Here is a 27862-nt window from a genome sequence, read left to right as displayed (position 1 = left end):
ACGGTATTCGTAATAGAACGCTTGTAGATTTATGCGTATAACCCATATTATGAAGTATGACACAAGGTCTAATTAAGGCAAGTGCCATTTTGGTAATTTATTCACTTTTACAAAACTTTTACATCACTTATGGTAACGCCATCTTGCCTGGACTACATTTCTACAATTCTCTTAGTTTATATATTAGCGTCTTAAGATCATCATCATCATGTTAAAAGTCCTTGTCAATGCTTTGGGTTATTCTAACTTCTTAAAAACGTTCAGTGTGCACACTGTAAATCCCTTCTCATCTGTCCTCCTATTCAGTGGCATCTAACGGAAAATGAACAATATAGAACTTAAATAGACACTTACATGTAGTCAAGTAAATAAATATAGCCTTTATTTACCCTCGGTAGTGTTTATAGCACAAAGTCTAGGGGAGCCGAGCAAACAATTGAAACAAATGATTGAAATTAAACATAACATTGTTATGAATCCCAACTGGCCGGAGGCAAACCAGTTGGCTATTTGTAAGCGTTGCCGGCCATTTGAACTCGGGGCTACCGAGAAACAAATCCAGGTAGTGATCAGAACGGAATTCGAACTCGGGACCGCTGGATTGCGAGTCCGACACGCTCACCACTCGGCCACGCTGCCTCCCTATGAGGTTAACCCTAAAGCCCTGGTCAAACGGACTCGCAAGTAGTCGCAAGTAGCCACAAGTTGAACTTGCGAAGAGACTTGCGTTGGGTGGCCAAACGGATTCGCAAGTTTCCTCGCAAGTACACGCAGGTCGCAAAAAAACCCATTACAAGGCAGACATAGCCTGTATTTCATTGGCTAATCATAGGTTAACGGACGTCACTCAACTTGCGTTGACTTGGGTTGGGTGGCCAAACGGTGAAAAACTTGCGTCGACTTGCGTGCAAGTTTGATCTCGACCAAAGTGAGCGCACGTCATCGCAAGTCAACGCAAGAGCACGCAAGGCCAAACAGAGTCGCAAGTAGACGCAAGTTGAGAAGTTGCGTCTACTTGCGACTCCGTTTGGCCAGGGCTTAAAGTCCTGGCCAAACAGACTCGCAAGTAGACCCAAATTGAAAACTTGGGTCTACCCGTGACTGCGTTTAGTCAGGCCTTGCGTGTACTTGCGTTGGCTTGCGATGATTTGCGCTCACTTTGGTCGAGATCACATTTGCACGCAAGTCGACGCAAGTTTTTCACTGTTTGGCCACCCAAACCAAGTCAACCCAAGTTGAATGACGTCCATTCGTTGTTATAGCAACCTCTTAGCCGATGAAATACAGCCTTGAAAGCCTTGAAATGGCTTTTTTCTTTTTTTGTGTGTGTGACTTGCGTGTACTTGTGAGGGAACTTGCAAATCCGTTTGTCCACCCAACGCAAGTCTCAAGGCAAGTTAAACTTGTGGCTACTTGCGTTTACTTACGTGTGACCTCGACTCAATTCTTGGGACAGGAAAGAAGGGATTTTTCAGATTTATTAGTATGGGGCGAGTATGCCGACCGGGTCTGAATCTGCTACGCTGTGTAAGACCCCATCGCGTTACAAAATCTGCACCATATTGTGCTTAATCAAATGCAATCAAAATTGTTGACTTGTTTTCCTCGCATTCATTACTTACCTAAATCTGGCTGAACAGGTTGTTGGACAGCGAACAACTCAATCCTGTACCATCAGGCTCCACATTAAGCTGCTTGATCACTCCGTCTTCAATCAGCATTGAGTATCTCTTTGAGCGAACATTTCCCAAGAATGCAGTTGCATCTAGCTCCAAATCAACAGCCTGGTGATAGGTAAGAAAACGTCAGTCACCAGGCCTCAGCGAGCGCTAGCTCGGGTCGTTGTGCGCCTAAATGTTTTGAACAAGTTTGTGGCAATTTTCTCAATGCTGACCATTCTTGTTCCTTTAATAATATTCCGTCCATATGAAAAGGAGGAAAGTCATCTTGCACATCACAAAAAGGGGTTTACGGCTATGTTGAGAAAGCATGACCTATATGGCGATTTTACCATTGGGTTTCAGTGCAATTTGGAGACGCTATTCTAAATTTAAGGCTGGTTTCCATATGATCGCACACTGAAACTGGACCAATGTCAGCGATAATAATAATAATTTGGTTTTGTAAAACAGAACTCGGCAAATTATAACAACCCACCAGGAAGACAGAAAGACTGTGGCAGCGTCCATAATACGCTGGATAAATTTGAAAACGCAGCTTTATTCCTACCGGGTTAGGCCAACCGTCCACACTAAATCCGTCACGAAAACGGAGCTTTTCGAAAACGCTCTTCAAACCGGAGAAATTTGAAAAAGCCGGCTTTTTGCTTTCGTGCGGACGGAAAACATTTTGAAAACGGCGGTTTACGAAAACAATGGTGTCACCATAATCATGTGATTTCTCTGACCGAGTTTACCTCAAACACAAATCCAAAAAGACCGGAAAACATTTTATGCGCGCTTTCAGAATGATACCTCCGTTTTCAAATTCCTCCGGCGTAGTGTGGACGAACCTATGATTTGAGAAGAAGGAAAAGGATTACAATGCGGCCAAACTTAACAGACTTGTTCAAAGTCCTTTGCCGGGTTGCAGGTTGGAATCCTCTTCGATCCTAGCACTCTTTGCATTTGAGGGCAATTTTCTGATTGTTTTTGATCTGGGCTCGGCTTTCGTAACGCGCCTTGTAGGCAAGTCAAGGACACACTCGAAAACGCAACAGACGTGTACTTTTCAGTCAGATTTCACCTTGACAGATTGCAGTTCCTTTTCAAACGTTACAAAAAGACCTAAATAAGTTTGAAACGGAAGGTTGGTAAATATTATGGGATTCCCTGGCTGATCTGGCGTTAAATGAGCATAATACGTGTATTAGGCCAATGACGTTTTTAAATGTTTTGAAGAACCATAATTTAATTTAATATGCACGAGTTTTTATCGTGCTTAAATAAAGGTTGTCTGTCTGTCTGTCTGTCTGTCTGTCTGTCTGTATGTGTGTGTGTGTGTGTCTGTCTGTCTGTCTGTTAAAGTGAGATTTAACATGACGTCTTGTATGCACATGTACCTTGGTGAATTCACCTTGAGCGTCAGCCAGCATACGGATCTAGAACAAAGTGAATGAGACAAAATAAAATACATGTTCATTGTACCTCACATACAAGACAGCTCTTCAAAAGAGACTCTCTCCTACTTTGCCAAGATGTTCATTTATCCCTATATCACTCAAAAATTGTAATTCTGTTCAGTCGTCTAAATATATGACTAGCTTAAATAAAAAGATTTTTTTTATTAATAAAAGCGTACTGTACGGGCCATTACCAACTCAGACCATCAAGCACGCCCTTATTTGCTAAATTAGCCATTTAAGAATTTTTTTTCAGGTCATCTCATGGCTAAATTTATGTTTCGTTATGACAATCCATTGTTGCCCCTAGTGTTTCTCAGTAATCATTTATGGCACAATATCGATCGACACACCACTGTTGCATAAAATTTAAGAAATTTACAATATACTCTTTTAAGGCCTCAAAATTTGGAATTCTTTACCAGTATCAGTAACTAGTTAACCAAACTTATCCAGCTTTAAGCAAAATTAATTTTTTTGCATTTTTAACGAAAAAATGGTGAATTGGTCATGCTGTGCTGACACAACTAAACATTTACAATATTTTATGGTAACAACTGAAGTGATCTCCGCGATAAGCCAGGTGGATTCTTGGAGGTCTCCTTGCTGGCTTTTGATATTGGGATGTGTTGAGGTTTACATATTAAAGGGAGATTTTAAACTTCTGTTCAGCTTTTAATAACAGAACGCACATCAACATACCTTGCCTTGACATTTGAATGCTTCTCCCCAGGCTGCCATCACAAATGGATCATTTACTGAGATACAAGCAATAATTTCCATGCCTTTTTCCTGAAGAAAAAAAAATGGTGAATGCTAAATGTACTTAATGCTCAGTGTGGTTTGACATTGACCCCTTAACACCCCCAGATTATTGCCTTTATCTACCACAAAAATCTTAGAACTGACCTGAAAAGAAATGTATGACGATCAGTAATGACAATTAAGATTTTGAGCTTGGGAATAACACAGGTTAAACATAGTGGCCTTACAGAACATTCCTATTCAGTGTTGTCAGTTATGTTTAGCCAAGCCTAAAAGCAGAGCTCCTGATTACAGTAAGTTAACCTGGCTTGAGCCTGCGATCCAATTGAAAACCTGTCCTTGGGCAGCGGTTAACTTCAAAAAATACACGTGGCTTCAATGAGCTCTAAACATTAGCCCGCAATATGGTCATGTGATACTGGTCAGCAGATACCTTGTTTTGACAGGTGTCAGTTGAACACAACATGGATGCATGCCCAATATTAAAGATGTATGACAGTGAAGAATGATCATCGCAGTTAATTTTCCAATTTAAGCAACTGGAAAGAAGAAGCCTGAAAAAAATCAGGGCTTCAACGGGATTCGAACCCGTGACCTCCGCGATACCGGTGCGATGCTCTACCAACTGAGCTATGAAGCCACACATTGGGAGCGAGGTCAGTTAATTGAGTTCATATCTTCCCGTGAGAAGTGAAATGATGTGAAGTTTATATGAAATAATTCATATATGAACTGCGGTTGTAGATGACAGTGAAGAATGATCATCGCAGTTAATTTTCCAATTTAAGCAACTGGAAAGAAGAAGCCTGAAAAAATCAGGGCTTCAACGGAATTCGAACCCGTGACCTCCGCGATACCGGTGCGATGCTCTACCAACTGAGCTATGAAGCCACACATTGGGAGCGAGGTCAGTTAATTGAGTTCATATCTTCCCGTGAGAAGTGAAATGATGTGAAGTTTATATGAAATAATTCATATATGAACTGCGGTTGTAGATGACAGTGAAGAATGATCATCGCAGTTAATTTTCCAATTTAAGCAACTGGAAAGAAGAAGCCTGAAAAAATCAGGGCTTCAACGGGATTCGAACCCGTGACCTCCGCGATACCGGTGCGATGCTCTACCAACTGAGCTATGAAGCCACACATTGGGAGCGAGGTCAGTTAATTGAGTTCATATCTTCCCGTGAGAAGTGAAATGATGTGAAGTTTATATGAAATAATTCATATATGAACTGCGGTTGTAGATGACAGTGAAGAATGATCATCGCAGTTAATTTTCCAATTTAAGCAACTGGAAAGAAGAAGCCTGAAAAAATCAGGGCTTCAACGGGATTCGAACCCGTGACCTCCGCGATACCGGTGCGATGCTCTACCAACTGAGCTATGAAGCCACACATTGGGAGCGAGGTCAGTTAATTGAGTTCATATCTTCCCGTGAGAAGTGAAATGATGTGAAGTTTATATGAAATAATTCATATATGAACTGCGGTTGTAGATGACAGTGAAGAATGATCATCGCAGTTAATTTTCCAATTTAAGCAACTGGAAAGAAGAAGCCTGAAAAAATCAGGGCTTCAACGGGATTCGAACCCGTGACCTCCGCGATACCGGTGCGATGCTCTACCAACTGAGCTATGAAGCCACACATTGGGAGCGAGGTCAGTTAATTGAGTTCATATCTTCCCGTGAGAAGTGAAATGATGTGAAGTTTATATGAAATAATTCATATATGAACTGCGGTTGTAGATAACAGTGAAGAATGATCATGAATTATTTCATATAAACTTCACATCATTAAAGATGTATGCGATAAACCCGCCCCTCCTACATGTAATCTCTATGGGAAAAGCCTTGGGAACTAGGTTGTTGCAGAGTGACATTTCACATCAATTTACATGAAGGGGACGTACACACATACGGATGGATGGATAGACAGATGCACTTACGTACGTACAAGTACATACAGACAATCACATGACAACCGAAATTTTTTAGGTTGATGGATTACCAAAGCTTCTAAGCAGTGGGGCTCCACTCATGCGCCTTCCGTGTGAACCAACCCGGTTAATATACTTTAAATACATGTACCTTGAATTTCTCAAAATCTTCAACATATCCTGGAAGATGAGTCTAAGTTTGAACAAAAGAAAGGTTACATGATCAGCACTGTGAATAAACATCATACTGTAAAAAAAAAAAAAAAAAAAAAAAGGAAAAAAGAAAGAAAAATGATTTAACAGTTAATTCCTTAGCCACTGCAAGGAACCTGCAAAGATACATTTATTGTTGTTACAAAGTCTTCTCCAAATCCTGAGGTTCACCATATCTTCACTTGAACCAGCTTCTTCTGTACAGTTAGAAGACTAATTTGATCAGAAATATGTTGATTACAGAATGGTGGGTGGTGAATCAAGTCCTTCAAAAACCACGTCTTGCAAAATTTTCATTAAATTTCATGGGTCTTGTAGTCTTGTTTTTAAGTGGTTATGTGCATCTCGCAGTCTTGATTTTTTCTCAAAGCTGTCTCGCAGTCTCATTTTTTAGTGGTTATGTGCGCCTTGCAGACTCGATTTTCTCACAAAGCTGACTTGCAGTCTCAATTTTTTTGTAACACCAAGAAAGTCTCAAAGGACTGATTTGTTTTCTTTTTATATATGATATCTGGATGCCTCAAGCTCTCCTTTAAAACACTCCAGAAGTTTCGATCTTGAATTGAAGAAGTAAAAATGTCTCGGGCTCACTAAGAGAAATGCTAGTCTTGCCTTCTCACAAAGTCTTGCACCCCTAGAATGATATACATTTAAAACTGTTCAACCAGTTTTGATTTCCACTGTAAGTACCCTATTGATCTGAGTAGGTTAAATTAATGTTTAACATGAAAAACACAAACCTTAGAGCAACCTGGGGTAAAAGCTCCTGGCACTGCAAACAGCACTCCTTTCTTTCCAGCAAACAGTGAAGCAACATTGACTTTGTCACCAGGAGTTCCCTCCATGACTTGAATAGATGGAAGCTTGTCACCAACCTAAATAAAAATTCAAATCAAATTCCATGTTCTCATTAAAGAGTTTTGTACCTTTCCTAAAATCATTTTTGGGAGAAATTAATTGCAGGCATAGCAAGATGTCTCTTCTGTGATGATGAGCCCCTAATAAAAATTGTGCATGTACGAAAAAAAAAGTTAAAATTAATTCTTTGGTCCTGCTTTGGCAATTAATCTACATGTAAAGAAGTCCTTGAGAATAAATTGCCATCTCAGGGTAATCTTTAATCCTTGAATCTTGCTAGACCTGACAGTAATGGTCAGAAGTCAACAGAGGTCTTTGGGTTTTCCTGGACTTTTTTATTTGCAAATGTTGTTTTCATAATAAGTCATACTTGTATCTCAATTTTGCACCAGTAATACGGGTGTCTCAAAAACTAAGACCCAAGACCCAAGACCTAAGATCTAAGACCTAAGACCCCATTGAATTTCAAAAACTAAGACCTAAGACCCCCTCTGAATCTCAAAAACTAAGACCTAAGCCCCCTCTGAATCTCAAAACCTAAGACCTAAGACCCCCTCTGAATCTCAAAAACTAAGACTTAAGACCCCCTCTGAATCTTAAAAACTAAGACCTAAGACCCCCACAGAATCTCAAAAACTAAGACCTAAGACCCCCTCTGCATCTCAAAAACACTAAGACTAAGACCAAAGACCTGGGTTTGCTTTAATTCAAAACTGAAATCAACAACTGTGTACTTTTTGCAGCCCAAAATGATTTGTTTTCAAAGATCTGATTCCTCTTTGAAGACTTTGAACAATCTCGGATTTTTCCTTTTCGGACTAGCTTACACTTTCACGCTATTCGGCTTAAATGTCAACGCCTCTGACTAATGGAAATAAACATAGCAACCACAATTATTTTTAATATGCCCAAGCTCAGAAGATTCATGCACTGCACAACCACAACCAAGTTTCAAGAACATGGCAATTTTATAGTCTGTCTAGTCTCCTCAAGCTCACAAAATTTTTGAACTCGGTTGGCATTTCAGTCCAAACAAACTTAGTTGAGTAAGACTGGTAACACAGTCTGTTGAAAATCTGTGAAAATTTTAGACTGCTGGAGAATGCTGTTTCCAGCTGCCGGACACTAAGATAAAAAAGTACATTTAATTTACATGGTAAAATAAAACAGATCAAAGCCATTTACGTGCGTAAAGCTGTTAAAATTCACACCGGTTGATTTACATCAGTATAACAGCATGACTGTGCTCGAACAAAAACTTGTGCATGTGAAAATGGAATTTTATTCCTTTTTATTTGAGCTTTCCCTATTTATTTTTGTATTTAAGTTTTGTTTATATATTCTTGCACTAGTGTCACTGGGTAACTTTGCAAGAATCAAATGTAAAAAGTAAATGTGACTGTCGGTTACATGTGATCTAGACTGACATTTCTGTCGTAACGAATCTTTACAGTCTTTACGTGCCTTACTACATCGCTGTCGATGTAAATAAATTGTCTTGAATACGTTTACTGTTTTGCTGTCTACGATCAATGCTACATTGTCCTGAACAGTGACATTGCTGCATGGCCGAACTGGAAACATCAAAGATTCCTTCGATCGAACAGGATCCAAATCTTCAAATGCACAATTTTGGACTGCAAAAATTACACCGTTGCTGATTTAGTTTAGTTTAATGAATTCATCAAACTCAAATTAAAGCAAACCCGGTTCTGAATTAAAGCAAATCTAGGTCTTAGTTTTTGAGATTCAGAGGGGGTCTTAGGTCTTAGTTTTTGAGATTCAGAGGGGGTCTTAGGTCTTAGTTTTTGAGATTCAGAGGGGGTCTTAGGTCTTAGTTTTTGAGATTCAGAGGGGGTCTTAGGTCTTAGTTTTTGAGATTCAACGGGGGTCTTAGGTCTTAGTTTTTGAGATTCAACGGTGGTCTTAGGTCTTAGTTTTTGAGACACCCCCAGTAACACATCTTCTACATTCCATGGTACATCATTGTACATCAACATAACAGTCTTTGGTCCTGCTTCAGCAATTAATCTACATGTAAAGAAGCCCATAAGTGAAAACTGCCATCTCAGGGTAACCTTGAATCTTTGAATCTTGTCAGACCTGACAGTGATGGTCAGAAGACAACAGAGATCTTTGAGTTTTTGCGGACTTTTTTATTTGCAAATGTTGTATAATTTATGCTTGCATCTCAATTTTGCACCACTAATACATCTTTTACATTCCATGGTACATCAACATGACAGCCTGTCTTTTTCCAATTGAAAAACAAAAATCAAAATCGAGCCCTACATGGATTCATTGTGAATTAAGTGCCAGCATGCCTTGAAGAGGCAAATATGCCTATGACAGATTGCCCTTCACCCTTTCTTGGAATTCCCACTATACTACCCCCTGACAAAGAACACCCTTGCAAAGCAGGAGCGCATATTATTATAACGACTCAGTCTCCTTGTTCTCCTCTGGAAAATTGTGCCTGTGAGTGTACATTTCCAAAAACTTCAGTTACCTTAGCCTCTATTGGGAGGTACATGTATGAACTCGTATATCCATTAGGAAGTACATAAACAACACTGTGCCCCCAGCCCTTCTCACTCACAAGATACATGTACCTCCTTCTCAATCTCCAGTGGAAATTTTAAACCTCAGAGATTCACTTTTCAGTCTTTCTTTTATCCTCCATCAGAAAAGGGGAAGGTTGTTTACTAATGATCAGTACCAAAAGACACCACAGCCCCCTTAATATTAGTTAAGATGAACATTTTTTAATGTAGGATGTGATGATCCAATAGAGGCAAAAAGCCAGGAAGTACATCCAAATCTTTTCAAATTCAATTCAATTTTGATTCTTTAATGGAGCACAATTGTTAGAATAGAAGAGCCTCGTTGCTGCCCTCTGTGCCAGCTGGTGCTATAGGGATGACTGACTGACTGACGGACTCTTTCTTTATTTACTCTGTATGGGACATTTAATTAGATACATTTAATGATGAAACTGATGAAAATAGTTAAAAATGGAGAAATGCGAAGCCTCGAGGAAGTAAAATTTACATGTGAGTGGTGACCAATGAAGCATTAAGGGCTTTTTAGTTGGACATTGCTTGGGTCAAATAAATGGCAGCATAAAAAAATGTTAATAACATGGAGTCCCCTGTATAAACAAGGAACTGAGAAATTCCTTGTTTTCTAGGAAAACACGGATGTATGTTCACCAAGAACATAACAGAAGTGTGAAATGGGATATCGGGCTTTCCTGAAAGGCACCTGAATATTAACCAATCACTGTCATGCAATATGACACGTTTATACATTTTAATGATGACCACATCTTCTGTTTTTAACTTTGAAACTTACTAGCTCCTAAATGAAAACCCCCCAAAATTAGCTCAAAGATAACCCATCCACAATTAAACTTCAAATTTTCGGACTTTAGCTCGTCTCGTGTCTTTCTCATGATCGCGTATTCTATAAGTACGGATCCGAAGACCTCAAAGATGTAACTCATCGAGCTGCAAAAAACTGCACAGTCATATCATCACCTAGCTTGATATTTCCCCTTTGCACATTTTTAGTTTACTGTAGACTTATGAAGATATCTTAAGCTCAGTAAGACTACACACTTGAACAAGCTGCAGAAAAAACGAATTTGATGCGAAATGAAAGGAGGTCACTAGTCTGAACTCCGAGTGCAAGAAAAAGAAAACCAGAGAGAAGACATTCGGAAAATAACTCATCAGGGTGGAAAATTCTCCGAAAGAAAGGGCTTACGATTCCCTGCGATTCTTCACGTGCAAGTTGTGCAACGAAGAAAGGAACACATCCGAACTTCTCACGCCACAAATGGAAAAACAAGTCAATCTTACCTTGATCGGCATTGCTGCGGACGCAGTAGAGCGAAATCCACGAGAAATTACAGAAGCTATGCCACCTAACCGAGCGATCGATCTATTCATAGCTTTGGCGTGACTTCCCTTCATGCTGAAGCTTTCCCCAGTTCCCACTCTTACACAGGAAGAGGAAAAAAAAAGTATTCGGACAATTTTCGGTGTAACCTTCGGGTAGCCTTCGGAGAATGTTCGGAAGAGAGTCAAAGATGGCCGACTTGGCGGACAAGACGAATTTTGACAAACTATGCACAAAATGTGAACAAATGGAACTAGATGTGAGTAAAATAGTTTTGACACGAGAAACTAATGTATGTGATTCTTTTTCTGTGATGCATATGCTATGCTATTTTGCTCTGGAACAGAAATTACCTGGCATAGTCAATTCAAATCAAATAGAAATATCAATCCAAATAGAACGAAATCCACGAGAAAATAAGGAAGTTATTCTACCTAACTGACGGATCGATCGATTCATAGCTTTGAAGTGACTTTCTCTCATGCTGAAACTTTTCCCAGTTCCCACTCTTACACAGGAAAAGGAGAAAGCGCATTCGGACAATTTTCGGTTTCATCGGTGTGATCTTCGGGAAGTGTTCGGAGAATGTTCGGAAGAGAGCCCGCAGTCCTTTTCGCTTTGGGAAATCAAAGATGGCGGACTTTGCGGACAAGACGAATTTTGACGAACTTTGCACAAAATGTGAACAAATGGAGCTAGATGTGAGTAAAATAGATTTAACGCGAGAAACTAATGTTTGTGATTCTGTGTTGCACATGCTATGCTATTTTGCTCTTGAACAGAAATTACCCGGCATAGTCAATTCAAATGTTGAATTGTCAAAAACTTGCTTGTCTTAATTTTGGCGAATTTTTTGTTTTTATATTAACCCAGGGTGTTGCTTCAGGAGAGGTTTATACACAGCTGTTAGCGGTTTATCTCTTTCAAAATGATATGTAAGTTGATAGTTCACTCATTTAATTCATTTAATTCATCTGAAATCTTGAATTCACCAGACAGCTATCTTAAAACTGCTTGAATTCACCAGACATACATGTACACGATAAATTATTCTATTTTAACTTATATCATATCTCACGCATTTTTCCTTCTTGTTTTTCAGATGTAATGCTAAATTTTTATGGAAAAGGACGCCTGAAGAAATCAAAGTTGTAAGTATTATAAAGTTCTATTTTAATGGGTAACCCGAAAACACTGACCCCCGGTCTGCAGACCCCCACTACGGACCGGGTCCGTGGACTACCTATGGACTGGTCCACGGACTCCTCCTACAGACCCCCTCTATGGACCACCCCCCAAAATATAGTAAAAATAATAAATAAATATTTCAGTTGCGGGTTGTCCAATAGATTACTTGTGATAGTGAAATTTCGAACGTTACATTGTGCAAATGGGCAGACCTGGATTCAGGCTCAGGGGCAATTTATATAGTTACACATTGTCATTTCCTTTGCTGTGGCCGTAAAGTATAAGAAAGACGTGTACGGGGAAGCCTCCGGGAAGCCTTAAAATTTGTGTTCTTTCCCCTCCACCATTTTGTTCAGCCCATCCTCCCGTGGGCTTGTGAACTCGTTCCAGGCTTCACAATTTACTCAGTGGAATAACAGATACAAACAAGAATAAACGGCCTAAAAATATATCTTCCATAGCCAGATTGAGCCACGAATGGAAGGTGAGAACTTTCCTTCTTACCATCGGCATTTCCTTATGCTGAAAACGGCTTTTAGGCAATTTTTTGTTTTGGGAGGGGGGGGGGGGGTGGGGTGTTAAAAACCCAAGTCTGTTACATTTGCACAGTGTAACACTTGAAAAATCACCGACATGAGTTTGAATCTACTAGACAACCCATAAGTGAAATCTTTATTTATTTTTACACTATTTTAGGGTGGTCCGTAAAGGGGGTGCGTAGGGGTAGTCCATGGACCAGTCCGTAGGGTAGTCCGCGTACCGGGGGTCAGTGTTTTCGGGTTACCCTATTTTAAGTACAGTAACTCAAGGATTGTTGCAAACAAACAAACAAACGAAAAAAAAAAACAAAACACAGGGATTATTGTTGATACATTTTGTATATGTAAATAAGTTCAATCTTAATTTGCTCAGTTTTACTTAGGTCCCGTATGCCCTAGGGTGATAAACTTTGTTTAGCTATACCAAAAATCTTGACAAATATTGTCTCTGTCAAATTTTCAATTTAGTAATCATGGGCGCACTCAAAAGCAGTAAAATATTCGTTGACCACAAAGTGTCAATCACATGGTGAGATCAAAGATCAAAGCAAGATCAAATTTACTTGATTGACGTTTTCCTTCAGATCATGGCACATAAATTGAAAAATGTGTCACTTTTCATGCCTGAAAAAAATTTGTCCTACTCCTAAGCAGGATGCAGGCACCTTTTAACTTTGGTAAGGGTTGACAAAATAAATTTGGTAGGGAAAAAAATTACTGTGAGTCACGTCATGGAACTGATGACAAATTTTTTGTACAAAATAAAAACAAAATTGCCTAGTGGGTATGGGGCCTTACTTGTGTTGGCTATGTCGTTATTTATTTGTATATTTGTTTATTTTTCAAGTCAACTCCAGAGTTAGCTAAACTGTGGAATATTGGATGCCACATGTGGAAAAGAGATTTTGTTGGAATTTATGATTCATTAAAACAAGACTGGTCACCAACTATCAAACCAATCATCACAGCTTTACAAGGTGACATATAATTTACCCTTTTAGTCCCAAGCTTAAATATCAGTTCTCTTTACTACATTATATTCAAATCAGGTTGTGATGAAATTCAAAAACTCTGCTTGCCCTTTGGGCAAGCTGTAATTTCATCTTACTAGCCCAACTCTCCGAGGAGCTAGTCCGAAATTATTTTATTAATAAGGATAATTAAATCAATTTAATGTGCAAAAATAATGTTAATTAATAATACAGAGCTTAGATGAACTAATTCTCTTTGATTTCCCTTTTGAATTAAACCCTATACAGTAAAACATTTAGAGCACTTTATGTGTGGTTCTAGAAAAAATCCATACCCCCACAGAGGGTTCGTATCCAGTTTGACCCCAATCCCCCAGGATTTTCCATTCCAGGGGGCTTCACGGTACTTCACCCCCATCCCCTGGAATTTCCATGACTTTTTAACTTGGGTCCCCCAACCCCTTGGAAATTTCATATCCATAAATAACAAGGCTTAAGTCATTCGTTTTAATCTCCGATGTACTGTTATAAAATTTAGCCGCAGCTATTCATGCTGATATTGTAGACGAAGATGCAAGGTGGCATATTTTTTCACAGTCAATTGTAAACCTTGATTTGCTCGCATGACTTACGCTATTTTATCGTACATCATTTATGGAGACATTTACTAGGTCAAGATTAAAGCTGCTGGGTAATGAAAGATTAAGGCTGTCTTTTAAAACAGCTGCTTGCCAAATATCGCTGAAATTTTTCTTTCAGGAAAGGAATGTGTCAATAATTAAAGTCATATGCTTTGTTATATTCTGTAGTTTGTAAATGATATTAATGTTTTTAATTTATCATATGTTTCATGTACGTGAAACACAATTTGTTTAGTCGTATTATAAATAACCAAATGAAATCTTGGCTACCGCTCCAGCGCTCCTTGCTATCCATGGTTACGTATACTTCAAGACATATGCTTACAATTTACTTGAGCAAAATATTAACTACAGGGATAAATAATGGTAATAGGACTGAGTGGAGTCCAATTCGGTCTGTAATCATACGAGTGATAAACAAAATCGGACGACTGCGAAGCGGGAGTCCGATTTGTTAATCATGAGTATGATTACAGACCGAATTGGATGAAACGATGTCCTGTTACCAATTAATCAAAACTATGACAAAATTTGAGAAACTAACAAACCATTGATTGAGCGCTGAACGATTAAATGTCGTTATGAATGCTGAAAAACACAGCAGTTTACTCAACAAAGTTCACCGCAACAGCGCACGCAAAATGACGCGTACTGTCCAATTACAAGCATGACGCGTATACACTGTCCAATTAATGCTCAAATCGGGCTGCTGATAGCCAATCATGTTCGAGAATTTTGTTATAGTTTTGATTATGATGAAAATAGTACGTGATAACCTTGTTACAGGGAAAAAAATTGACTTCAGTCGCTTAAATTTTACATTTTACTCTATCTTAGAAAAAACATTTCTATTGTTTCACTTCCTCTCATGAACTGTCTGTTAAACACAACGTGTGAAGTTTGCCATTAGGAACAAACAAAACAAACAAACAACAACAACAAAAAAAGAAAAAAAAAAAACAAGCAACAGTGTTTCACTCATGCCCACTTCATGCTTGGCTGTCGGGCAACCTGTGATGAGACAGCGCTAGATGACCGATCATTTCACTAGTCCTGGGCTATCGGACAGCCTTTTCATTGCACCCTGCAAATGCTAGCTGGTAGAGTTAAAGTATTAAGAGCGGTTTTCACTTGAGTGTTGCAAGTAATTGATATTTGCTTTCAATTGGTTTTAAATTACGGTGCTAAATGATTGGCTGAAGAAACACACACCACTAGGTCAGCTAATCAGGAGTCAAACCACAGATGGCATTTAATTTGTAATTCTGAGGGCAAGGGGGGCTTCTTTTAACTGGAAATTCGAGGGCATAGGGGTACTTATGATTGGCATTCTGACAGCACAGGGGGCGGGGCTGGTGTCCGTAGGGGACAGACAAGAGTGTACAAATATGAATGAGCTGATGACACTTTCGACAACCACAGAAAGCAGGATACAAGACAAGCATCAACCAATTAGGCGTGTGTTCCTGTTCTTTTACAGAAGAAAACCAATAAAGCATGGGTTGTACTTTGGGCTCCAGAGACCTGGAGCCCATGGTTTTCACAGGTTGGCAAAACCTTTTAAACTGAACTTCATTATAGGAAAAACTTCCCTCTAAATAGTCTAACAGGTAGCTAAAATCATCGTTGTAGCTGGTCAATTTGCCTGGTGCGTGGCCCTCAATGAAAGCCCTGTATAATATTATGTAACAGAGTCATTTAAAACTTGGAAAATGTCTAACATGTTCATGTATGTGGCCAATCAGAATACAGCAATTTTTTAATTTTATATTGGTTGAAATATAAAAATATAACTGATACTTAACAGTAAGAAGAAAATTCATGTTCTCCTGTAAGAGTTTGCATGATGGATGGGAAACAAATAAGGGTGGTACCTTTCAGTCCTTAACAGCCTTGCTCAACCATCCCAAGACTGCATTCTATACAACTAACACCATTTAGTCTCTTTGACATTCTCTTTCTTTTGTTTTATGTCCATCCAGAAAAACTTCAGAAGAGAGCTTTTGATCTTGTTTCCAATGCATACACTTCAATCAGAGCAGAAGATCTGGCCAGACTTATGGGTGTAAAAACAGAAGCTGCTGTTAGTTGTGAGTAGAGTGTGCAAGGGATGGCAAATCTGAGTCCTTCAAAAAACCATGAGTCTTGCAATTTTTTTTTGTCCGATGTCATAGGTCTAATGCTCTCTGGTTTTGCAGTGGTTATGTGTGTCTCGCAGTCTTGATTTTTTTGCAAGGCTAAGAAAGTCTCAAAGTCTTTGCACAGGTTGGCTCCAGAATAGATCATTTTCACTGTCACGCAATAAAAAAATAAATCGAAAACCATCCAGTGGCAAAAGCTATGAAATTATGATGTTATAGAAGATAACTAAATAAGCCACTTCTCCAAGTTTTAGGCCTGTGCGTTTCCCCAAACTTGAGATATTCGTCGAAATGTTTTGCCGATATTTACAGAGCCCAGTAAGAAAACGCCATGTCGGTGTACCTCCGTGGTACACCAACATGGTGGCCGGAAAATGGTGTAAACATCTGGAACTTACTTTGGCTATCTAGGCGACTGAGTATCAGTACTGATGAAACAAGCATTTACATAAGCACTTTTCCTAATGCTTTAACTCCTAAAAAGGCTCAAAATCATGGGATACATGTAAGTATATATCTTTCAACAAACTCGATCATAGCCTTGTGTTACGCACCTCCATAACCCTGAAATTTAAAATGCTCTGGATTCCAAACGAAGCACACTATTGAGCTGTAAAATTGTAAACAGATATAAATATACTGCCTCTTGTGCCTGATAAGGACAAAAACTTTGGTGGCTCTTTCGTTTTGGATTTTAGAAAGTGATGACATCACGTGAAAATGATCGATATCTTAGTTCTAAATTTGAGAGCCGAGAAACCGCATATAATCTAAGGGACTCCAAGAATAAAGTAAATGTTCCATTGCCGTGCACAAACTGTATTAAAATAGCTTTAGCTATAGCTATAAGGCAGGGCATTCATGGAAAGCAGCTTTTTTACTATTAGTTATTAGTAGTTTTAGCTGACGAATTTTTAACCATGTTTAAATAAGGATTATCTATATCTTAAAGTCCTGATTTGCTTGTTTGTTTAAATGATAAATAACTTCTGAAGGTCTTACAGTCTGAATGTCTTGTGCTTTCATTTGAAATACTTTGAAGTCTTGGTCTTGCAATTAATTTTAACAAGTCAAAATGTGTTGGGCTCACAAAGAAAAATGCTAGTCTCACATTTACCATTCAGCACCCCTATGCTGTACATAAAATAATTTACATACCACTGCATACAGCCCTGATTCCTCTAGAGATGACAACCCAACCTTCTTGGCAAAACTTTTCTATTTTAATTTGTTGTAGTTTGCTTTATCTCATTCACTACAATGGTTGCAATGATGTATCCTATGGGGAAACTTTGTCATCTCATGCAAAATGATAACAACATAATATCATACAATAGTAAACAAATATCAGCAATAACGTTTTAAACTTGTTGTTTATATTCTACAACCAATGAAATCCCCTGCCCTTATCCCCCTCCGCTGGAAAAAATAAATAAAATTATCAGTTTAAATTAACAAGCAATGCCAATAACAAAACATATTATAAACCTGCCATTGCTATAACTAATCAAAAATTAATGCAAACCATCCAATACTTGGGAAATATTGGACCAGCAACAGAATAATCTAATTCCAGGTTAATTTTAATTGTTAGTCTACCTGCTTTCCACCCACTTCGTGCTCCCAGGATTTTGGGCTGCCATTTGTTCCTCACACTTTATTTACAGTCAAGATCGTCGGACTGAATCAAAAGAGGGACTACTCATAGTCTGTTTAGTTATTGGTCCTGTGAACCAACTTAATTCATGTAATAAAAAGTGTTATTGTTTGTCAATATTCAGCTGCTGTTTCTAGTGGATGGACCAGTGACCCAGCAACAGGAATGATTACTCCCAAAAAGACAGGTACAAACTTGTATGCAGGGTGTTAAATATGATTTCCAGTCCGTACTGCACAGCCTCAGAACCCCAATGTCAAATGCCATTATGGATGCAAAGCTTTTTTATGCTTCACTCTTTCTGATATTACTAGATGAAACAACAACTAGTGATATCAGAAAGAATTTAGCATAAAAAGCTTTGCATCCATAAATATGGCATTTGACATGAAACTTGAATTTACTTTGAATGTGTAATTCATTGCCAAATGCTACATGTACATTTTGTGACATCTTGCATGATGGAAAACAAAAATTGTAAACAAACTCTCGAGAGTGCACAGTACGAACTGGAAATCAACGGAAAGCAGTCAGATTTTTCAGAATGGCTCAGAAACCCAGGAAAGGGGGTTTTAGGGAGCTAAGATCCAAATCATTTCCTGAGGGAGGATGTTAAGTTTATATTCGCTCACAGCTAAACTAGCTAGTTTACAGACTGAAGTGGCTTACATAAGTGTATGAACACATGAAATAAATTTGGTACATGTACGTACATGTATACACGTCTAAACTGTGTGTGCAAACATTGAAAGAGAAAGAGATCTTTTATAGTTACGTGACAACTTGAGCAATTGGTTGCAAAGTCTACAAAGCAGTAAGTATTTATGTGTAAGTTCATTGGTCAAAATGTGCTGCACCGAAGAGGATCTGAAAGAGCAGAAAATGAAAGAGTTTGGCAAGGGACTGTCATGCCATTTCAGGATTCAATGTAATTCAGACCAGTAATTAAGGAGTAATTCTTTCATCGAACATCACGTGCAAAACCACATTGCCACAAAGGCTAAGGGATGGACGATAAAGTATTTTTCTTGAGAAGGGGGTGGCAGGGGGGTGGAGTTCGGGTTGGCAATTTTCTGGGCATGAAATTTTTTTCTCACCTTTAGGCTGTGCATGATTCTTTTGTGGTGGGCAATAGCTTGTGCAAGAATATTTTAACATTAAAAGTCAGAATAATGATAGTAAAAAACATTTGCTTAATTATTTCCCCATGGCTTTTTTCAGCAGTTTTGCCTAACCCCCCCCCCCCCAACCCGTCAAAAAAATAATGGTCTGTACCTAACATCAATAGCATTGATGTCATAAGTGGCAAGGAACATTCTATATTAAGTTATTATCATAAATAGCGCAGTTTTAACAAAGCGCCCTTTTTTGTGTGTGTTTGTTTTTGTAGAACTTCCAACCAAAGAAATTCCTCTTACAAGTGAACAAGAACTTGCGTTGCTGACAGATTACGTCTCTTTCCTTGAAAATTAACCACCACAAGAAATTACTCATTTAAGAGCTGAAATTAACATGTATATATTGGCAAAACGCTCTCAGTTATATTGCTAGTTTAGTGATCCCAAGCTGACATCTTTGGTTCTGGCAATCAGTGGAGTTTTAACAAACAGCCAGGTCATACAAGTTTCAATACTCTCTATATCAATATATCTCTATATCACAGCTAATCGGCATAAAAGGAGATAAACAAGCTGTTTCATTTTTATACAATAAAAGAATTGTCATACGCTTGTGAAAAAAAAAAAATAGTTCATAGCAAGTCTTTGTTTAAATGTCTTTAAAGTTATTTCTGTTTTATTAAGCATTTTCACTGAAGAATAGCAATAAACTGTAAATGCCATGCACAGACAACGAAGAATTTATTGGTGGAAGATTTTCCACTGCAGTTTTCTACACTACTCACTATCACGGGGTGACTTCTAACTAAGGCAGCATCCACACTGTGCCGGAGAAATTTGAAATCGCAGCTTTATTTCTACGGTTAGGCCTACCGTCCACACTAATCCGTTACGAAAACGTCGGGATCTTTTCGAAAGCCTTCTTTAAACGGGAGGAATTTGAAAACGCCGGCTTTGCGTTTTCGTGTGGACCGAAAACATTTTGAAAACGGAGCTTTTCGAAAACGATGGCGTTACGATGATAATGAGATTTTCCTGACCGAGTTTCCCTCAAACACAAATCCAAAATGACCGGTGATTGTTGCGTTGTTAAATTTCTCCAGCGTAGTGTGGACGGGAAACCTTTGATGCGTTTTCAGAGTGAAACCTCCGTTTTCAAATTCCTCCGGCGCAGTGTGGACGGAGCGTGAGTCGGTTTATATAATAATACAATTTTCCGCCTGTTACATCACTTTGTCTTTGAAGTAAGGTACAGTTATGCTATATTTTTCTTGTTGAAGTTGAACGTCCAACTGATTATTATTTGTATTGGTGTTATTTTCCTCAAACAGTCAAATAGAGCGGAAGATATTCAATTGATGAATTGTTTGGGAAACAGAAAGGTTTAAAGAAACAGACAACGAGGGGTCAGTGCATTTCGCTCAAAAACGAAACAGCAGCACATCCCAGCGCATATTGGGCCCAGAGGGGGGTTCTTCCAGAAAAAAAAATGGGGGAGGGGTGTACGGCCCGCTTCCCTTTAAGACCAAAATTTGTGATTTTCCCTACCCTATTTATGACCTGACCAAAACTGATTCGATACCCTATTAATTTCGATACCCTATTTGAGACCTGACCCTTAAATCAGTAGCTTGTTTCAGACCTGCCTGTTACTGAAAAAAGTATCTTCTTCCAAAAAACATACCCAATTCAAGACTAAAGTGCAAGAAAACCATACCCTATTTGAGACCAAAACGGCTAAACAGATAAGGGAGTACCCCACACCCACACCCTTCCCCGCGCTATGCTCTATGTAAAATATCCGTTACATAGAAATGCAAGTATTAGCGAAATGCAATATTCATGAGCTGACGGTGTTAGGTGAAATCAAATTATGCCAGTTTTGCGTTCTTACAATAGTACATCTTGTTTGTTCACAGTCAGAGAGAGCAGGCATGCCCATACAAACAGCAGAAGACTCAATAAAAATCCAACGATAGGAGAAAACCAACCTGAAAAAATGAAAAGAGAAACACCGATAAGTAATGAAAAGTTGCCACTCGTATGTTATTCTCGATTGGGGGGGCGGGGGGGACGGCCCATATGAAAAGGTCGGGGATGCTCGTAGGAAATTTGAAACAAACCCCTAAAGGAGACCAATCGGCGTAGCTCGAGCTTTATTTGACCCCTAGAAGATACTACCACGAGATTAATCTGCCGATACTACTTAAAAAGGAACAGGCTTGATTATCAGCCGCTGTTCAAGAGAGGAGCCTGTGCTTGTAGACCGGACTCAGGAGACTGGCAGGTATCGAACCAAAAATTGGAACTAAGAGCGTTTCTTTTATTATTATCAAGTTGTTCCAGTTCACCCTAAAAGATTCTTTGACAGCCAAATATAGTGGCCTTTCGTCATGAACACCCTAAGTGAGACCAGAATCCTTGATTTATACCCCGAAGCGAGACGCTGGGCATCCCCAAACTTTTGATGTCTCCCACGGGATGTTATTTACTTAAGGCTGGTCCTAGCTTTCGCATTAGCACAAGCATAAGTACAAGAATAAGCGAGTGAGGATATCACATCATGAGCATAATGACGCACGGAAGGGCAGAATAAACTAGAATTTCGATACCAGCTCATTCTCGTACAAACAAGCTGTGGCTTTGGGGACAAGAATGGATACAAGCCTTCCTCGACTGATAGACAAATGGCGGAGTCCGCCATACAGTTTGTGATATTTCGGGACAATTCTGCATCAAATTGAGTTAGAATTGGTTGATAGCCTTGTGGGAATGCTTCTGTTTATCACGGACACACTCGTTTTCATTCTTGTGGATTCGCGGTGGTCTAACAATGGTTAACAGTGCGTTGGTCTCTGGTTTAGATGGTCTGGGCTCAAGTTCTGGTCGGGGTCATTGTGTAGTGGTCTTGATCTTGGGCTAGACACTTGCCTCTTACAGTACCTCTCTCCACCCAAGTGTATAACCAAGTAACTGCAAACTGTAAACAGAAACCTGACAGTGCTTTTGGTGGGGGGGGGGGGGGGGGAGGGGTAACAGTTTTCTCATAGTTGTTTCATGTTAGAGAAACCGGCAAAAGTGCAATTATGCAGTATGGTGCTTATTTACACGTAACTTGTGCGCGCAACTTACCAATTTCGTCACAATTTCCACTCAAACAAGGTTGCTGCTCGCTGGAAAATTGGTCGTGAACTATTCGAAAACATTCGGAAGTTTCCGCAATAGCTGGTGGAATTATCGGTTTCTCTCGGGCCGGAAGACTGAGAGTTCGTCTGGAGCGATGAGATGCAATAGTTGGAGGGGGATTGAAGGAATGACTTCGGAAGGCGCGTGTTTGAACATTGGTTGTAGGTAATGAGAGCGTGACACGATCAGACATTGCGTGACTTTAAGTGCACTAGAGGCCTATAAATATAAAAAGAGCACATATGACGGGTTCAGTTCAGAGGGAATCTTTGTTTACAATATTTGCATATTAGGGAAAGCGCTCGAGTCTTTGATCGAGCTACAAAAATATCAACTCTGAATATCAAAATAGCATGACATTATCTGCCTTGGAATTGAAGACCGATTTATCACACGATTTTTGCTTTGTGTCGCGCGGGTTGAAAAACTCAAAATTTTGGCAAAGAATGTGATTTGAATGATTTATTACATTTACTCCATGTTACGTACAAAAACTGTGATTAAATAAAATTGCAAAGCAGGAGATTGAGGAGACCAAAAGCACCTCTTCGCCATACCAGGGATACCCCCTTTAGTAAAGTGCTAGCTTTTATATCTACATATGTACAACATATTGCAGGGCCAAAAATGTAGATGAACAAAACAACAACAACAACAAAACTTCAATTATTCCTTGAGAAAACTTCTAACCTTTTTTTAAAGACAAAAAACAACAACAACAAAAAAAGACATTTCATTTCAAATAGCAAAAATTAAGGAAAAAAGACGCAGAATTCGGATCAGTTCAATTCCAATCTTCTATTTGTGTTTGTTTAGGTCGAGAAACAGTCTAATCGCCTTCGGAATAGCAAAACGTGTGCTGTGATTGGCTAAATCGTGTTGCAGATTTTCTCACGGTCTCTAGCTTTCACAAGTTCGTTATCATGACCTAAACATGCTATTTTGACTGTATTTTTAAACAAATGACAGTCACTAACAACTTTGAGGCTTTCGAGTTAAAAGTAAAGTTAAAAGCTTAGTCTCAAGTACCCGAGTAAATGAGTTTAGTCGCGCCATGAACAACAGGCTCTTGAGCTAAACTGGGATAAGATGTTTTTATGCCTCAGTCTCCAGCATGTAATAAAAGGGATACTATAATACCAGTCAGCAGAATAAGAATAAGCATCAGAATCTAATAAGTTCGTTCAATTTCAAATTCGAATTGTGTTAGTTAAGTAAAATCAATGCAAAATAATGGTCTACAGAGACGATGCTCGACTGCAGAGGTGCTTTGTCACTCACGTGTTATTTTAAAACGTAAACACATTATAGACAACTGCACACACCAAGTTCAGCATATTTCGCGTTAAAAGAAAATTAGCTTTTTATGGCCTAGGATCTTAGGTGGAAGAAACCTCTCCTACCTTTTTAGCTCAGTTTCTTGAGGTTATTTACTCGCACAGTGTGCAATAAACCGCGTATTGTGTTTTATTATTATTCAGGCGGGCGATTCTACTTAGATTTAGTAAAATTAAGCCACCCAATGAAAGCTCAAGGCGAAAATTGTGTCAATTTTCAAAGCAGGTGAAAAAACTGACGGGGTGCAGTCAGTCAAATGGAATAAAACAAACGAAAAGAGCCGCGTAAGGATTAGATGAAGCTCAATTTAAGCAATGAGTGATCATAGATAAGCCACCTTTAAGTCTTTGTCAGGGAAAGTTTCACATGAATTTTCACATGAATTTTCACAATTTTCCTGTTTTATTTCAAGCATATAAGAACAAACAGAAAATACCGAACATGCAAATTGCTGGAAATTCAATGTCTTTAGCCCCCTTTTTTTTCGTGTTTACATTAACTTGGGGCTGTAATAATGTTTGAAAAAAATTGAAGGAAATTGCCTTTCACGAAATGTTTGCATTACAAAGGAAAGGCTCTAATTGATAACTTAGAAGATTATAACGTAAGCACCTTTGAACATAAATTGAAAAGATAAAGCTAGATTAGAAGGCTTATAAAATTAATAATCAAAAAGAAACAACGCGCCCACAATATGTGATGTTTATTAAAAAAAACCGGGGTAAAATTGACAAAATGCTACTTATTTTGGAGTGATTCTTTTAATATCAAAATACCTTTCTATTACTACAAAAGCTGAAACTAGGACTGAAAGGGTAATTTGTGATAATTTTAAACAAGATTTTAGAAAGCTCAAATGCATACCTTTTGCATTGGAAATCGAGTAATGGCTAGCTTGGTTTTCTAGAAACATTGACTCGGGAGAGAAGTTCAGTGGCAATCGCAGCTGCAGATTATTCGGCCAATATTCCAAATTCAAACAATTACGAATCGAATTTTTGCATGAAAAGGCAAGTTTGTAACTTCAAATTTGATGCATAATAAGTATGGGCAAAAAAGACCGCAATCTCATTTATTTATTTATTTATTTATTTCTGTTGTTGATGTTGTTTGTAAACATTATTATCAGCTATTATTATATGGCTGTGTCTCACGAGGACTGGGAACTACCGAATTCACGAATTCGATTGACTGAAATCGATATTGACCGCGGTCTAGATTTTCCCATCTAGACCGGCATCTAGACCGGTTTCATTTTGCGTTGAAATTGCAGCAAACTAAAATACAAAAATGTTCACCGTTTTCTTTTATTTTCTTCTCAATCATTTATGGAAGTGCCAAAAAGCCTGATGACAAAAAAAGAAGTAAAGAGGACGAGCAAATTTCGGCAAGTTTAAGTTAAGCTCATCTCCGTTTGCAAGCAAACCAGTTACATTAAACGAATAAAAGTTTTCTTCTTTGCCATATAATAAACATCTTATTAACCGAGCTAAGTCGGTCTGTATGGGAGAATCTTGACCTCGGTCGTGTGTACAGACCTCACTGCGTTCGGTCTGTACCCACGACTTCGGTCAAGATTCTCCCATACAGACCTCCTGCTCGGTTAATAAAAGCTAAGTATTGAACAATTATTCCACGAGCGCGCGTTGGATATGAGATGGTAGATAGTCAACGAGGCGGGGAGTGCCGAGTTGGCTATAATCTGGAATAATTGTTTCATTAAACTGAAATAGAAATAAAAACGCTATAAAATCACGCGCACGTACGCTTACCATATTTGTAGAGCATGGTATAATGGCTCATAACCCATGATGGCTAAGCCAATGAAAACTCTCGAATTGCATTATCCAATGATCCAGTTTCTAATAATTCAGCTTAAGAGTTCGTAAGATAACGGATAAAGCTAAGCTATATAGAATTTCTTAATCGAGCCTAAGAAATTATAAAATTGGTTAAGTTATTAAATTAAGTTCTACCGATTTATTTTGCATAAGCCGTATTTCTTGTAATGAAAAGATTGCCTTTTGACTGTTTCATAGTTATATCTTATCTTTAGGGCTTTCGATCACTTAACGAGTATATACGTTCAGGAGCGACATAAATATCTTAATTTTGTGAATAATAATTTGCAAAGGAAATTGATGTTTTTAAGTTAAAACTCTCAAAACTCCGCAGCGGCTTAATTAAAAGAGGTCCTTCTTGTTCTTTTACCACGGCCTTATTATACCTTTTGTCTTTTTGTAGGATATACCGATTGGGTAGCTCAGGAAGCTAAAAAATTCAGTTATATTGAAGACAAATTAGAGTGAAAATCAAAGGAAAAAGAACAATTATGTTTAAAATTTGCAGTCTGCCAGATTTATAACCGGAAGGAGCTAAATGTGAAGAACTTGAAAGCACTTAATTGCTGCCTCATGATATTTTGAAAACGGCCACTTCATATATATGCTCGGCGATTTCTTTTTTCTATATATATAAAAAACAGAATAGACCTTTCATACGATAGTATTTCCTGTTAGATCTTCGTCGATAAGAGAAAAACCGAGCTAAACGCTTTCCATACCAGGGGGGCGTTTTAGGAGAAAGTAGGCACATTACGTTATTAAGTGATAATATCTTTCCGTTTATTGCTTTGTGACTTATGTTAGGCCCGAGTATAACTTCAATAAATATGTGAGATTTCTTTTTCCTGAGGCCATGAACAGGAGAAAACAGGAACTTAATAAGTCGAAACGACATATGCAAATCCGAGAAAAAGAGTGAAATCATCATTGACACATGGCTTGCAGTAAAGTTCAACATAAATAACCTAAAAGCTCTTACTGTGAATCTTTTGTGCAGAAAAACATTGTAAAGTTTTTAAACCAGTCAATGGTTATGGCTGTGTGCTGTTAGCAGTTTATCATTTAGACTGCAAAACAATCCAGGTACAGTTGTACCATGTAGGAAGCTTGTACCTTTAAAATAAGTTCTACATGGGGCAAATGATTATTAAATATTTATTCTTGAGTGCAGGAGTTTTCTTAATCTCCTACTACTGCAATTGTTGTCGTTAACATTTATGGAGAATTTGCTCAACAAAGAAAAAACATTTCGAAGAACAAAAACCTGCATCTGTAAATTTCATTACACTTTCTCATTATGAAGAAACCATTAATGTAAATTGCTTTCTCTGTATGAGGCTAAAACACCATTTTTATTTATTATTCAACAACATACAGCAATGTACTTACCGTACAATAAAAAAGGCGACCACTGGCTGAGTTTTCAATTGGCATCCAAGTGAAGTCGCTTTTTTAGTGTAATTCCCCACATGAAAGTTCTGCTATGAAGGGAAAACACTTCGGAATATTGTAAATTGCGCCTGAAGTGCCCAGAGAAATCAAACTAAATACATCACTTCAACATTCTCAATACTAATACTGCGATATGCAGCTGAATCTTCCTTTGCTTAATTGTGAAACTTAAATATATCCATCACCAGTTAAAGATTGTTCTTCTGTTCAGTTTGACGTCATTTCCTGTTTGCTACAGATAATTTTAAATTAAAATCACGATGCGTCATATTTGCGCCCTTATTCGGCGCCATAAGGTGGAATTTAATTGAAATAATCGCTTTAAGCCATAGGAAAAATACAAGATTCACACTACTGATTGAATATATTATAACTAGCATATCCACAGGAATAAGAAATTTTGCTATCCCCTCCTTGTTTCTTTGCAGTGTTTTACCTGGAAGTTGCTTTAACCAATAAGAATTAAATTAAAATAAAAGACGTGGACAAAATTCGACTTTTGACTTGATAAATTGGCCATCGGCATAGAAACTAGGCTTCAGTGCTCAGAGGATTTGATTGGAGGAATCAGTTTTAGATTTGTGTACAGTTAATTTTTTTAGAATATCGTGGTTGTGCATGTAAAGCTCAATGCAACAGGAAGTTAACTTGACAATAGGAGCTAATGGGTAAGCGGTTAGCGAACAATTTCATGAAATGACAGGCAGTAAAAATAAGGGTAAATAAAATAAATTAACTACTTCAGTCTACTTCTTTGATTGACTCTCTATATGATTGAAGATTTTTTTAATTTTCTGTACATATATATTTCATATTTTCCCAAGGATTAGAGAAGAAACAAAACGTCGTACAAAATACCCCAGTGATTAGGCAGTAAGAAATAAAAAAATAATAAAAATAAAAAAAAAAACATAAAAAAAACCCCGGTATATTAGACATTGGAGTAGCCTAGGCAGAGTGTTATTTTACATACACTTTTGTAAAGTTT

At 38.3% G+C, this 27862-nt stretch overlaps 3 protein-coding genes and 1 long non-coding RNA gene across 4 annotated transcripts in view; 2 read left to right on the top strand and 2 right to left on the bottom strand.

Annotated features, from left to right (window-relative positions):
* Positions 1–388, top strand: part of LOC149113310 (uncharacterized) — a 77240-nt gene extending 76852 nt beyond the window's left edge. The window contains exon 2 of the long non-coding RNA XR_016206756.1: positions 78–388. This is a non-coding gene — a long non-coding RNA (uncharacterized LOC149113310). The remainder of the gene's footprint in view (positions 1–77) is intronic.
* Positions 73–10903, bottom strand: LOC110067216 (peroxiredoxin-5, mitochondrial-like). Its single transcript, XM_089288223.1, has 7 exons — positions 10760–10903; positions 6779–6913; positions 5977–6018; positions 3824–3913; positions 3062–3100; positions 1623–1784; positions 73–312 (listed from the first exon to the last, which is right to left on the bottom strand). Exons 1-6 carry the CDS (start codon positions 10871–10873, stop codon positions 1623–1625), a joined length of 582 nt encoding a protein of 193 aa, XP_089144349.1. The 5' UTR covers positions 10874–10903; the 3' UTR covers positions 73–312.
* A 492-nt stretch (positions 10904–11395) lies between these two features.
* LOC110067159 (COP9 signalosome complex subunit 8-like) lies at positions 11396–19794 on the top strand. Its single transcript, XM_020774454.2, has 7 exons — positions 11396–11500; positions 11673–11734; positions 11902–11950; positions 13374–13503; positions 16121–16228; positions 18061–18123; positions 19327–19794. Exons 1-7 carry the CDS (start codon positions 11432–11434, stop codon positions 19407–19409), a joined length of 564 nt encoding a protein of 187 aa, XP_020630113.2. The 5' UTR covers positions 11396–11431; the 3' UTR covers positions 19410–19794.
* Positions 19430–27804, bottom strand: LOC110067189 (uncharacterized). The gene is made up of 3 exons (XM_089288224.1): positions 26812–27804; positions 22187–22459; positions 19430–21045 (listed from the first exon to the last, which is right to left on the bottom strand). The coding sequence occupies exons 2-3, from the start codon at positions 22431–22433 to the stop codon at positions 20945–20947; spliced, it is 348 nt and encodes a 115-aa protein (XP_089144350.1). The 5' UTR covers positions 22434–22459; positions 26812–27804; the 3' UTR covers positions 19430–20944.
* Between the last annotated feature and the right edge of the window lie 58 nt (positions 27805–27862).

The sequence above is a fragment of the Orbicella faveolata genome, unplaced genomic scaffold (assembly GCF_042242905.1).
Source record: "Orbicella faveolata isolate gen_17 unplaced genomic scaffold, um_ofav_v1 contig_15, whole genome shotgun sequence".
NCBI classification, from domain to species: domain Eukaryota; kingdom Metazoa; phylum Cnidaria; class Anthozoa; order Scleractinia; family Merulinidae; genus Orbicella; species Orbicella faveolata.
Note: the sequence above shows the minus strand (reverse complement) of the source record. Positions and strands in the feature narration are given on the sequence as shown.